General features: G+C 36.5%; 1 protein-coding gene across 1 annotated transcript; it reads right to left on the bottom strand.

Moving 5' to 3' along the window:
* Positions 1 to 774: 774 nt before the first annotated feature.
* LOC117784567 (paired box pox-neuro protein) lies at positions 775 to 4,791 on the bottom strand. The gene is made up of 4 exons (XM_034622327.1): positions 4,779 to 4,791; positions 3,510 to 3,650; positions 3,356 to 3,435; positions 775 to 2,098 (listed from the first exon to the last, which is right to left on the bottom strand). The coding sequence occupies exons 1-4, from the start codon at positions 4,789 to 4,791 to the stop codon at positions 974 to 976; spliced, it is 1,359 nt and encodes a 452-aa protein (XP_034478218.1). The 3' UTR covers positions 775 to 973.
* Positions 4,792 to 14,655: the final 9,864 nt, after the last annotated feature.

Raw genomic sequence — 14,655 nt, 5'->3', positions numbered from 1 at the left:
ATAAGAGAATTATTTTAAATTGTTTGCCTTTAATTCATATGGTTTACCGATAATGAATAATATGTCTTTAAAAAAATTTATCATTTAATAGTATAGTACACAAAATGTTTGAAAAATTGTAAAACATAATTCATATATAATATTCATGTCAAGTATATGTAGAATGGAACATTAATTATGGAAATTAGTTGATGATTATTAATGGAATATGCATTTTAATAAATAAATTGTTCGAAGTCAGTTACAGTTGACTATTGAACACAGTGTGTCGGCCAGTCTCGGTTTGGAGAAGTGTCGGACAGTTGCCACCGCGGGCGATCGATAGTTATGGTCGTGTCAGACATCCTGTAATTTTGCACTTTGCAGCGCATTGTTGTAGCCAATTGCTGTTGCTGTTGCTGGCAACTTGTTGACACTTCATTGGCGTGTAAGTTAATTAAAGAGCGCCTGAAATACATTACGTACTGGAATCCCAGGGACCACCAACCATCAACTATCTCATTGATATCCACAACAAATACTTATGCACACTTTATTTTAAATATTGAAGTAATATTAAAATGCAATTAAAAAAATTAAAATCCTATTTAAAACATTAATTAATTCATATTTATGTATGTATTTACAAGTCATTTTACAATTGCGACTATTTTGGTGAATATATCAATGTAATTTACATAAAAATTTACATGTTCTTGAATAACTTATTGTTTTCATTTTTTAAGAAAATATATAATAAAATTTTTTGTATAGAAATCTGTCATGTGTCATCTTAGTTTTACGTAATTTGTAATACACATAATTTTTCATTTTAAAATAATTACATCTCTATCAAATTTCCAAATTAACTTCATACATCTTTCTACCTAGGTCGTTTGTATTATATGTAATTAATTAGTTATCACGATTAAGGATTTTTGGGTTTTTAACTCTGATTTTACCACTACCACAAGAAGAGGGAAATCTAGAAAAGTTAGTTGACTACCTCAACACTGCAATCTTCCTCGATATCTACAACTTCCAACGGTGGCTTTGTTAATGCAGCCCCGACTTCAGAGCTGCCATTACTTGAGCTACTGTTGCTTTCACAACAGCTAGAACTTGAGCTTATACTTTCCAGATTATCACGCTTCGCTGTAAATCCTTCCAAACTAGCATGTGAATCGCTGTTGAGGCGTAAACGCTTGTCGGGCTTTTTCAGCAGCTCTTCAATAGAGTACGGATTTCTTTTGCGAATGTTGTTATTACTATTGCCCAGCGTATCTGTTATGCTGACACTAGCTGAAATCAACGACAATGCTGTCGGTGAAGATTTTCCCGAATCACAATCGCTCAGAGGATCGCCCATTGTGCACGGCTTAGTTAAGTCAATTGAACTTTCCGACTTAGTAAAGCCTCCTCCAGCTGAACAGCTACCCGCAGCAGCAGCAGCAACAGCCGCCATATTGGCTGCCCCATGTGACAAATAGGTTCCACCATAGGGCAAAAACTGTCCGCCCGTGGCTGCTGCCTGGGCTGCCTGCATATGTGCTTGGGTGTAATAAAGCAAAGAGGGATTCCACAGCCAGTGCTTGTGCAGTGCTGAGTAGCTGAGATCTAATCCACCTAGCGAGCTGGATACATGACAGTGACTATTTTCTTGACTGGGTAACAGCTTGGGTGTCGCTTTTAGGGACAACCCATCGCCCAACGACGAAGGTGACACAGTCGAAGTCGGATTCGGTTTTGTGTAGCGTGAAGATGTGCCCGTTATAGTCGAAGTGGTTGGCGTACCAGAAGTGGTTGTACCTCGAATAGTACCGACTACTGCATTATTGCCGCTCGTATACAGCTGCGAAGGCGTGGCATAATCACTAGAAGCACTGCTCCCAGCCATATGATGAGCTGCTGCTGCTGCATTCTGTTGACTGGAGGTCATTTCATCTGTCCAGAGGCCGCTGTTACGCAATATTCGATTAATGGAGCTAATCGATGGCACTGAGCTGGGATCGCAGACTCGTTGTTGCTGCAGTTGCTCACGTATTTCCCAGGCAAACATACCACTGTTCTCCTCCTTTAGACGAATGATTTTTTTTACCACTGTGGGCGTGGCAACTTGCTGTCCAAGAAGAAATAAAAAAATAAATATTTGCGGGTTAAACACTTGCAATTCTTTGAATGGGGAATTTAGTTAGACCTGTTCTGTAACGATATATGTTAAAACAATTAAAATTATTACTACAACAAAAAGAGCATTTATCCTCAGAAGTAATTGCCGTGAAATTCAATTGCGAAACGCATGCACCTGCGAAAAATATTTAAAGAGCCAAGGGGCACATATAAAAATAAGGTGCCAGCTAAACCACGCCCATTTTGGCTGTTATTTCAACAGATTTATATCAAGCCGTTTTTAAGCAATATGTTAATTTGCACTGTAATTTTAAAGGTTGACTTCACATCGCTTTGTCGCCCTGTCGTCCTGTTCAATGTTCACGTGTGACGCGGCAATTCATAAAAAATTCATAAATACTTGTATGTTTCATAGTCGGCCCAAAGGGAGTCCGCATTTACATCACAGATCTTATCAAACCATATACACGAACACGCTTTATAGAACTGGACTAACTGAACAAACCCCTCCTTTTTCTACTTTTTCTTCTGTAACTGTTACACCCTCTACATACGAGTTTGACCCGTCACGTCCCTAGAGCCGCACTTATATATAGTCCCGGTGTAGGTGTTAAATGCACGTTTTGTTTGGCCAAGTGCAGGCAGTTATTGAATCACTGGATGGGGTAATCACTGTGAGTATTTTATGTCGAACTCGTAGTACCGCCGGCAAACAGTGCACCTGAAATTTTATATGGCCTGAAAATGTTAATGACGTTGATATGAACGAGTTATTGTACTACTGTTCACCGTGATTCGCGTTTATCCTTGGGCTCCACAATTATTATCGCAATCTTCAGTAACATTGGCGTATTGTCGTCACTATCAGATTTGAATGGGCCAGTAAAGCCCGCAACTGCACGGTAGAGACAGTAGCTGATTGAGCGTGCGAAACTAAGCAGCTGACAACTTCAGAATCGAGAACTCGAGTCGCCGTAGTAACAAAAACTAAAGCGTGCTGGCTTATCAACGGCAGGCAGTAAATGAGATTGATTTGTTGCGCTCTGCCCATGCCAATGTCTGTCTCCTCAAACAGTTTATAAAAACTGTCAACCCAAAAAAACATGTAAACTAGCTGCTTATCTCTGCTACTTTATGGATTTACTGCTTTGCGTTTGATTTTTATACATATAATCGTTTGTTGATTTCAAGGAACACACATATGCACATATCCCACGAAGCCCACTCAAATCCCAATTTTACTTACCTTGGTCTTGCTTCCACCTATTGATCCCGGCCTTATGGAGCCTGTCTCATAAAAGCGAGTAAGAATTTTGGAAACACAGCCTACCAAATAGAAAATACGAAAACGTCTTTTGATAGATTGAGTTTGATATGCTGTACTTAGCTGTTACACTCACCATGCGAGACAAGCAGTTGTCGGGATATATCGCAGGGCCTAACCCCGCACAGCGCCAGATCAACGATGCGACGCCGCACACAGTCCGGTAATGGACGCCCATTAACAAAGACTCCACCCAGCTGATTGACACCCGCCTGACCTGCAACATAGAAAACATTGTCGTAAGCTACTTAATATCATTAAGTAAAATTAATTTTTATTTTTGTTTAGCCTTTTATAAGAGTTATTTAAGACTTTTTTGAGTAAAAGTTTTTAAAGACTTATTCGTGTAAAAAATAATACAAGTCTTTGAAGAATTTTATTTGAATAGAACACTTTTATTTACAAAAAAATTTAAAATTTTAGCTTTTATAAGAGTTTTTGTTAGCTTTTAATAAAAGTCTTATATACAAAAACATGCCTACAAAAATCTATTTATTTTATCTATTTTAATAAAGAACTTTTTAGTTAGTAAAAAAAAATAATTTAGGTATTTGAAAATAGTTTCTGTTGACTTCTTTGAATTAAAAAATTTTTTTTCTGTCTTTTAATAGTGAAAAACATAGTACAAGTTTTTGAAAATTTGTAGTTCAAATTTTATGTTCGGTTACTTTTATGCAGAGAAAGAGCGCTTATCACAAGTCTAACTTAAAAAATAAGTAAAGGAGTATATTGTGTTTGTCCAAATTTATGTAACAAGGAGAAAGAGGCATCTCCTACCCTATATAGTAAATATATTCTTGATCAGCAACAACAGCCGTGTCGATATAGCCATGAGTGTCTGTCCGTCTTTGTGAGCGCATAGATCTCGGAGACTATAAGAGATAGAGTTACCAAATTTGCGCACAGATTTCTATATACCCCACGTAAATCAAATTTTTTTAAATGTAAGCCACGCCCCCGCAAATCACGAAAAACCACTACACCCACAGTTATTAAGATAATACGTTTTTTGTTGTAATTTACGTTCTATTATTATTCTATTATTATTATTATCTATTATCCCACTGAATCGCATCAAGATCGGACAAGTAGAGCGGCAGTTATGGCGAATTAATATTCTCAAAGCAATGCAAGTAATTTCTTTAAAGTACTTTTATTTATATTGAAATAAGTAACGGGTATCCAATGGTCGAGATCTCGACTATAGCCTTTCCGACTAGTTTTTGTTTTGTTATGTTTTTTTTAAATGTTACTTTAGTTTGTTTATTCAGTTGCGATGACATCGAACGCGTTAATTAAAACTCTTTCAGCTCATTAGATGACCAAAAAGTGGCCCAAAACTCACCTGTATGTGGCATGGTTGAAATCCAAATCCAACTTCAATTTCGTTCACTATTTATAGCAAAATAACTCGTCTGCGTAAACTATGTGATATTGGTTTTGGTTTAAAGTTTTGCTTAATCGTCGAATTTTAATCAAATTTAAAGAACGCCATAAAATCACTCGTCTTTGTTGATTGCTGGTGTTACTGTTGCTGTTGTTGCTGTTGCTGCAGTTGATGGATGTTGATGTTGTTGCTCAGATCTTGGGTCAGACGTTCTCCCGTCCGAGTTGGTAGCTGTGGAGATGGTTTTTTACGGCTTCCACGAACTCTCTGCGCACGCTCTTCAGCCGGGAATCAGATCGGTAACAAAACTAGTAAGGAAAATACATAAAACTTAATTATTTCATAAAACTAGCAAGGTAGCCACTAAAGACAATGCTTGTATGGTAGTACTAGTTTAAAGATTTTTGGCTTTTAAGGCTTTTAATGTGCAGTCGTTTATGTGCTAAGCCCAAATGTCCAGTGCTTATGTTTTTGTTTTTGTTGTATCTCAAATTAGCTGCTTATCAGGCACATTCTTGGCGCAGCGTGAACTGGCCCATTATCAGAGAACTGGGACTACCTACTTACTTACTTAACTTATTACCTATTGCATGTTGAGCTCGCTGAGGTTAAGGTAGGAAATATGCAAATGCTTAAACTGGGAGGCAATTAAAATAAATTTTGGCCAATTGGTCATTTGGTTAAAAACATACCAAAAATATGCAAATGTAAAGCTCGACGACAGCAGGTCACCCCAGCTACGGTTTCCGTTTCCTGTCATTAGAATGAATGGGCCAGCGGCTTTACAGGTACTCCTTTGTAGACCTGTCGACAGCCTGTCAAAGGCATGAAAACGCGCACAGAAGCACCGTATAAATCAAAAAGTGTAACTACCCCTTAGCTCTAAAGTCTCTGCACTTTGTCATGGCCATGTTATTATGGAATTCTCATTAGATTTAATTACCTAGAGTCCTTCGGATTTGACTTTTCGGTTAGTTTTCAGCTCGTAAAAGCGCTGCTTTCAAAGGCACGAAATTAAGTTGTTTTTTTTTTGGCTCTGCTTTTTTGGGATTAGTTTTGGGGCAGCTCGTGGCAGCCGTTAAGATCATTAAAAGCCACTGACTTATACCTAAGTAAAGCAGCGATAAGAACTTGATTGTAAGTCAAACCCTTTTTTGGGAAAGAGAATTTCCTTTTTGGTTTATGAACGGGTGACGACAAGTATTACTGGAAATTTTCACGTTTTTAAAATGTACCTAGCTTTGTACGCATAGAAAACAACTTACAAACGTTTATGCATGCATATATTCTTTATCAGCACTAACAACTGCATGTCCGTCTGTTTGTCCGCTTGTCGGTTCATCTTTATTCAAGTGACAAGTAATAGACTATAACAATTAGTACAAACATATTGATGTTCCCAAACGTAATTTTAAATATACGGCGGCTAAATCAAAATATCCTAATAATGAGGTAAGAAACACCAAATAAGTTAACATATTTCTTCAATTAGGCCAATACAATAAGTAGATATACATTTGTCAAGCACATCACACATAAAAATCAATAGAAATTAGTCAAACATACTATAATTTAAATGTGAACGCTGGCTGAAAGTGGAACCGACAGGTTCGCCGAGCTTCTGTTTCAGGAAAGGGGAGAACCCGTAACGCACGAATATTAAGAATCACAAATTAAAATAAAAGATTAAAATAAAAAGTACGTATTTGAATATGATTATAGGCTAATGCTTTTTTTAGTATAGCCACAAAGACCTGAAAAGGCAACAGTAGACCAACAACACTACTATAACAAACAGCAGCCGCTAAAGCTCTGACATGAAACCCAGTCAGAATCAATATAACGATCAATATCGATTTGGGATTGCTGGCCACGCTTAAATATTTTAAATAAGTTGTTAAGCGGCTTGTTTGGTAAAAAGCTTTCAAAATCAATAGGGCTATAATAGCTTACGGCATGACAAAGAATTAATTAGCATACAATTTTTGAATTTTGTCGTTCGATTCGTGGGAAAAGTAGTAGCCTCACTTATGAGTTATCAGGAGCCGCCGGAAACCCAATTTTTATGTGAGTTTTCGCAAGCTTTACAATGCAAATTTTTTTTTATAACGGAAATAAAATATTTGAATATATATGAAGCCGATAAATTTTAGATTATTGAGCGAATGAACCTAAACGGAAATCATTGAATGGAAAAAGTGTTGTATCTATTTTAAATATAGTCACAACCAAGGCTGCAAACCTCCAAAATGTTGTTAAAGATTCGGTTTGGCGGTTCGAACCATAGAGCAAGACATTGATTCGGTTCGCGAATTGGTTTATATACGCCCTGAACCCAAGGTTTGGGTTCGAGCCTTGGTTCAATTTCATACAAAAAAATATTTTTATTGTTACAAATTTTTCTCTACATTTATCACTTATTAAATTTATTTTTTTTTTAAAGAAATCAAATTTTTGATGATTATTTAAATTTATTTGAAGAAATAAACATGATTTATTTTAATCCGAAGTCTCATATAATTACGTAATATTAGAAAACCATAAAATTTATGTAATACATTTTTTTTACGAACCGAACCTTTTATTTTAGAAAGCGGTTCGGTTTAGGTTCGGGTTCGCAAAGTAAATAATTTCAAGGGTTCGGTTCATGATCCGGTTCGGGCTGCTTAAAAATCCGAACCGAACCGGCTCTGCGAGGTTCAGTTCAGAACCGGTTTACAGCCTTGGTCACAACCTTATCGAAACATAAATGACCTGTTTCAATGAAGCTTAGATGCAAGCAATTTGTTGATTATAAAATTTCCTTTTGGTTTTTGTATAAATGAATTGAGTATTGAGATAAGAGTGGTAATTACTTAACAATAATCTTATTTTCACGGTAGTTCTATATGTAAACGTATCTCACCTTTGACCCTTTTCATATGATCTTTGTTATCAATTTTTATTCACTTGCACTTATTATCAACTACAAGAATTAAACACAATTTTTGGATGTGATGATATCCTGCGTAGACATTAGATTTTCGTGAGTTTCATATGTGTATCATAATCTTACGACGGTTAAACGATATGCTTTGGATCACGACGCGTCGCGGCTCACCTTGTCACTCGTCCGTCAAAATTTTAACTAATGCATGCGAATCGAGCTAACAACGCACAACGCATCAATGATCTTATATGTTGTTCCCAGTGTCCGGAGCCCTACCGTGTTCCGTCAAGTCGACTCTGGACTTCTGTCGCCACCAGAAAAAATACACATACTGACAAAACTTCACGGGCTCTCAACGGTATCAGGGCGGACGAAACGTTTTTCTGGTGTAACCGGTTTTACGGCTACAGCCGGCAGCAACAACAACAACCACAAAAACAACTATAACTACAACAGCAGCAGCGACAGCCTCTGTTAAACGAGCCATGGGCCAATCAGTAGTCGCTCGATAGTGCGCATGTGTTGCGCTGTATTCAACGGGACTTTTCATTGGTCAAAACCATGGCTGGATCATCTGTAAGGTCTTCGCCAACCGCACTATGGAAAACATCCTTTCGCTGAAGAGAAATTGTATTAAATACAAAATGTAATAATCGTAAAACAATTTTTATTTTATAACAATTTGATTTTATAATAAATTATAATAAAATATTATTAAAAAAATCTATACTCTAAAACACAGTATGTAAAAATAATAAAAATAACAGCAACAAACGGATATGATACAAAGTTTATTAATCGTAACTATTCATGAGCATTAACAATTTATTGAATTAAACATTCGACAAATCTAATACTAAAGTGACCAATAATATTGAAAACAATGTAAATTATCAAAACAATTTTTTTTAATACATTGTGGAAAATTAAACTACAAATTGAATTTTATAATTATATATGTTTTACGAAAAATTGTCACAAAATGTACAATAATATAATATCCTAAAATACAATAAAAATAATAATAAGAATGACAGCTTAAACGGATGTAATACAAAGTTGGTTTATTGTAATTATACCCCAAGCAATAAACAAATTATGAAATCCAAAATTCGACAAATCCGAAAATAATGTGACTAATTTTGTTTTAGAAATACAATACGGGCTTTCACCACTGTGCCTCGATGTGGAAGCATTGCGGCAGCCGTATCCGTAGCCGTTGCCGTTGCAGTCGCGTTCCGGCCAATCGGTAGCCTCAACGCAGCGCAGCACGCAAACGTTTTTCAATACCCACCACAATGTGACAGTGGCATACACCACCCATGAATGTGTAATGTGTGCAAGTGGAAGTGAGTGTGCGACTTGGCGTAGCCGTTACCCTTGGGCGAAACAGCGACGGCTACGGGCGTGCGCCGGTCCCAGTCTCTCCCAGTCCTGGCTACCTCTCACTCTTCTGGAGCCTTATGGCGTGGCTAAATTGCGATTTTGGGTGGCGGCATTAAATAACGTTTGGGTGGCGTAAGCGTTAATTGAATACGACAATTGTCGACTTGCATTTCAATTGACACTGAATTCAAATTGGGTGACAGCTGGCAACGAAAGATAAAACTGTAATATTGACTTATTTACTAACTGTTGTCAGCAGTGGCAGAGGGACATTTACTGAGGATAAAATGGCGCTCGTAGGCGCCGGCTCTAATGGCATGACTAGTAAATCGATAAGTTGATGGTACTTTAAATGGCTATTGCTTGAACTTTACTTGAGTTGGGCAAGTGATTAACCCTTAGCTGCGTGGTTAGTGCAAATCTACCTGAAGCCGCAAAAAACATTATTCAAAGATTTGAAATTCTTAGCCCACGAGCAAGCTAAAACTGAAATTCGTGGGGAGGCACAGTTCCAACATAAAAAACCCGTCACCGAAATGGCTGCAAGGTAGAGATAAAACTGTCAAAAGGCCCAAGTTGAGTGGCTCACACACACAATGGTCCTCAGTACTGGTATAGCTGCTCATCCCGATATTCAGCACCAGCAAACAGTTACCAGTAACCAGCTGCTCTGTCCTGCCTTTTCTCATTCAACCAAGCACAGGATAATAAGATCAAATGAGTCAGCCATGCGAATAGAAGTGACGCCCAACACACGATTACATTGTCCTCAACCCACCCAAAGGCCACTCTGCTTGTTCTGCTGTCTGTCCAGCAAACTGACAGCACGATTATGTGACCATGGCCTTTTCGAGTGGCTGCAATTACTCAAACCCTGCCTAAAACACGCCCCAATTAAGGTCAACACTCAAATCTGTGTGGGAAGTTTATTTTGTAATCCCTTCAATGCACAAAAAATGAGCAACCGGAAGTAGAAGTTAGTTGAGCGCTGAACACCTCCCAGAAGAGGGCGTCAAATCAGCTTAACTTCTTCCGATTGACTTGGTTTTTATGCGTACTGCCTGTCGCGATGAATATCTCCAAAATTACACTCGCTTATATTGTAATTGAAAAGAAAGCAAAGTCTATTGCTGAACGGATTCCATAATCGTAATTCCTGGTCGACACCTTTGTTTATAATCAACTCTGTCAAAGATTTTTTCCTTTGCTAAAATCAAAATAACACCACAACCTCTGTCGGCTTTTTCGGCTGCGTGTTTCATAACGTTAAAAATAATCAATGAAATCTTTTAAATAAATACACTTTTAAAAAGTGCTTTTTAAAAAATTTTCTGTATCAACTTAAATACAAATACAATTCGTGTTTCAAATATACCGTAATGTTTGTAATTACAGTAACTCTGCAAAACAGCTATTAAACTTACATTTCGGACTTTTTCTAAAAATATTACGAATAATGACAATTGTTGTTAATAAATGTAATCTTTTTAATCTTTTTTTCTAATGGATATAATTTAAATAAATAATTATTATTCTTTCATAAAAGTGTCAGAAGGTTATTTTTATAAAAACTCTTAGAAGACTTTTTCGTGTAAGGAGATTATTAAGACTCTCAAAAAACTTTAATTGGTGAGAAAAAAAAAATTCTTCAAGTTATTAGGCCAAAAAATGTCAGGTCTCAAGAGACTATTATTTTTGAATTAAAATCCTTTTAAATACTTTTATATCAAAGAAAAATCTTCAATAAGCAATACAAATTTTCATTTAATTACAGATTTTATAAAATTCTATTTTATTCGTTATTTTTATAATATTATATTATTATATTTTTTTATAATCAGAATTCACTATTAAATATGTTTATCGTCACTAGACTTTTACCTCGTGTAGAGGTTTTTTTGTGGGATATCAGAAATTTTTTGCAATTAGGGGCATTCAGCAGGTAATTCAATCAGTAACCGCTCCTTTACTTGTGATCAATCAGTAATCAGTACTTGCTAAATGATATAATACTTTTTTATAAAAAAGTGGCAACTCCATGCCGTAATAAAAATGTATTTATTTAATTTTCGTTATTTAAAAATACTGCATGAAGCACATTTGCACTCATTTTGCAAATTTATATTGATTTAAGTCAAGAATTTTAAGCAAACACAGAATAGCAACACGAAAACTGTTGTTTATCGTTAAGTATCAGTATCATGTATCACACTATTTGTTCGATACATTTTTTGTGATACCGATACCAAAATTTGATATTTTTGACTGTCGAAAATATCCTGCTGAATACAAAAAGTTTTGTTCAGGTATCATGATTGTACCACTGCTTTTGCTTTTGACATTGAAACTTTATCATTAATGCAGGCAAATAGTAAAATATATAAATTTATTTGTTGAATTTCTTTCATATTAAAAAAAAAATTTTTTTTGGTTCGATTTATACTAAGTTTTGTCAGGATATGTAAAACCAAATTAAATGCATATTGTATCAGTTTGGTTGAGAAATCTCATAAAACCAAAAAGTTTTTTGTACTAAAACGTGATTTACGACCGATAGAAAAATGTGTATATTCAGTAAACAGGTAATATCTTCCAAACCCCTCATCCAAAACTTATGAGTCATATACCATAAAACTCAAAATTTTAAATTTTTGGAGCCGTTTTGTCAGAAATCGCCAAAATGTAAGCAAACAGACAAACAAACAAACTGACTTTTCATCTCATTTTGAGAAGTGCACTAAAAATTTCAAATTGTATTGTCTTTTGAACAAGTTGTCGTATTTGGGTGATCGAGGTATCAATCGACGCGTATTTTTGATATTACCAAAAGGCCCCAGTAGCTGCAATCATTAAAATTTTTCCCCTCCCACTTACACCCCTTATCTCATGAACCAGGTGAGTAAGAAAAAGTTTTAGTATGCTATTTTGTAAGCTAGGACTAAACCTTTCGATCTGTATATATCTCGATCTGATCGGACAGTCATAGCAAATTTTCCAAATAAGCTGTATATATTGCTAGTCGCCTTTCGCACCCTTCGTGCTGCTTTCGTCACTAGCGCGAACTGCCATTCGCAGTGATAAGTATATATGTTTCATACATTATACCGTCTGTCGTGCTGCACACTTTATTATTACTATACGAAATTAGGCAAGTTCCAAGCTCGTGCCTGGGGACAGTCTACCAAAATGACTCGAAGGCAGATTTTATGGTCATTAATAAGAAGCAGCGTCTGACGAACCGGGTCTGATCGTCAGCAGCGCTACAGGCTAAAGCTACTGTTAAGGAATTTGCAAATTGGTTCTTCTGCAAAATTAATATAAAAAATTTGCGTTTACTGTGTGGGTGCCAGGGAGCATTAGACCAAATTACCAAGTCTTCATTGAGATGGTCAGATATCCTACATACATATCTTTTCAAATTGTAGGGGCGGCCTAATTGACGGTTCAGGTTTGCGTCAGGTAATTTTTTTGTTCGACATTGCAACCAGCAGATGCAACAGCCAAAACATTTTTGTTGATATTAAGACGACGACGACGATTTTTTGTGCAGATCAAATTGGCGCAGGTTGAACATGTGCCTAAATCATGAGCATTGAGGTTGACTCGCCCTTGTAGTAATAATTTCCACGCAACGTTATTTTGATGGATGCAGCTCAGACAGACGGACGGGCGGACAGTTGCAGCAGGCTCTCGCATGCACCTTGCGTCAGGGACTAAGACACGCGCCCAAAGCAGCACCAACACCTTACTAGGGAGAGCAACGGACGGACAGACAGATAGTTCAGGCAAACAATCGATTGGACAATTAGGCAATCCTGCAAGCAGTTGCCGACAAACGATAAGATAAAGTCGCAGGACCTATAACCTCTGTTACATTCTTGAAGTTGCGCATTTTCCAAAAATTCCATTTTTATGCTCTTGTCCGCCTACACGCGATTTTCAAGTATCTAGTATCATAAAAACGGATAAACAGTCAGTGATGTGTCGTATGTCAGTAATGCCATAGAGCGTCTCCATTTCAGTCTTTGGAAATTGCCAATTAATAAAATGTAATTTCGAGAGTGTTTTGCAGGCGACACCTGCCCGAGTGGGATGGATTGGTCAACAAATCTAGATAAGAAAATGAACAATTACAACAGACTTTGACAGCAGGCGGCGGAATTGTAACATTTTCTCACATTAAGGACGATACAGGACGCTCCACTGGGCACATAAAATGGTCGTCTCTCGTAGGGATGAGAGGTTGCTTGTTAAGACAAACTTTGCGTGTATAAATGGGACTTGCTAGCAATAAATTAAATGGTTGGCATAATTATGTCTAATTTGAAAAGTAACCGTAGACGAAGTAATCAAATACTTACAAAGCGACTATTTTAGACTATAAAAAACATTATTTTTTTTCCAACACAATAATCAAGATGGCAAATAGAACACAATGCTGATAATTGTTTTTTAATACGATACACGAAACTAGCCGACAATTTAAGCAAAAAGAACGACGCAAACATATTTTAAGTTTTGTCAGTAACGTCTTGACACGCATTGTGATTACTGAAGCTCATGCTAAATAGAATAATCAAGGCTTAAATTACCGAAAGACGAAAGCTAACTCAGCTGCACACCAACAGTTGGTATCAATTCTTGTTGATTTTCTTTCTTCTGTTTACTGAAATTGATTTTAAATTCAGGCAACGGCTGTGTAACTCGTTCAGTGAATCATAGAAACGAATTCGATTTTACGCTTGTCTATATCTATGGTCAGGCAGGCACAAAGCTCAGTGGAAGCCGCAATACTGCAGTTACAGATGCGGCGTTCTCATCAAAGTGCTAAAATAATCGTAAAACTTGTGCCTTTGGGTTAGCATCATAAAGTACAAAAGCGTTTGTTGCCCGTGTCTTTCCTAAATGCAATATTTTTACGAGCCACATCCGCGCCTCTCAAAAAACTTAAACGCAAACGACCAATCTCACTCCACATTGGTATGAGTTCGCCAGTCCGTTTGGCGGCAGAAAGGAACAGAGTCAAGTACAGTAGCTCGACTAATTGAAAAATTAAAGTTCAACGACTACTTAGGTGGTGGTGCTCGCACTGTCTCTGAATTTGAGCTTCAGACCGGCGCACTTTAGTTTCTCGTGCTTACGTATCTGGGAATATGCATTTAAGCTTGCCAAGCGTATGAAAAATTGTTCGACGGCTGTATTTCACCTCTGTCTTTTTGTATCCTGCAACATAAAATGGTTTAATCGGTTTAATAAAGTTTGAATGTAACTTTTCAAAAAATTTTCAAGAAGTTTACAGTTGATAAAAGTGGTGTACAAATGCTTTACATAAAAATTACTTATAGCTTCCGGATAGCTTTTAATTCAAGAAACCATTTTCGCAATAAATAAATACAAGAACTCTATGCGGTATTAACATTATTTTATTTTTATTTATTTTATTTTACTATTTTTATATTTTACTTGTATATATTAATATTCTTATCCGCACACATACATAAGTATGTCCTATGTACTTTT

The sequence above is a fragment of the Drosophila innubila genome (assembly GCF_004354385.1).
Source record: "Drosophila innubila isolate TH190305 chromosome 2R unlocalized genomic scaffold, UK_Dinn_1.0 1_C_2R, whole genome shotgun sequence".
Taxonomy (NCBI): domain Eukaryota; kingdom Metazoa; phylum Arthropoda; class Insecta; order Diptera; family Drosophilidae; genus Drosophila; species Drosophila innubila.
Note: the sequence above shows the minus strand (reverse complement) of the source record. Positions and strands in the feature narration are given on the sequence as shown.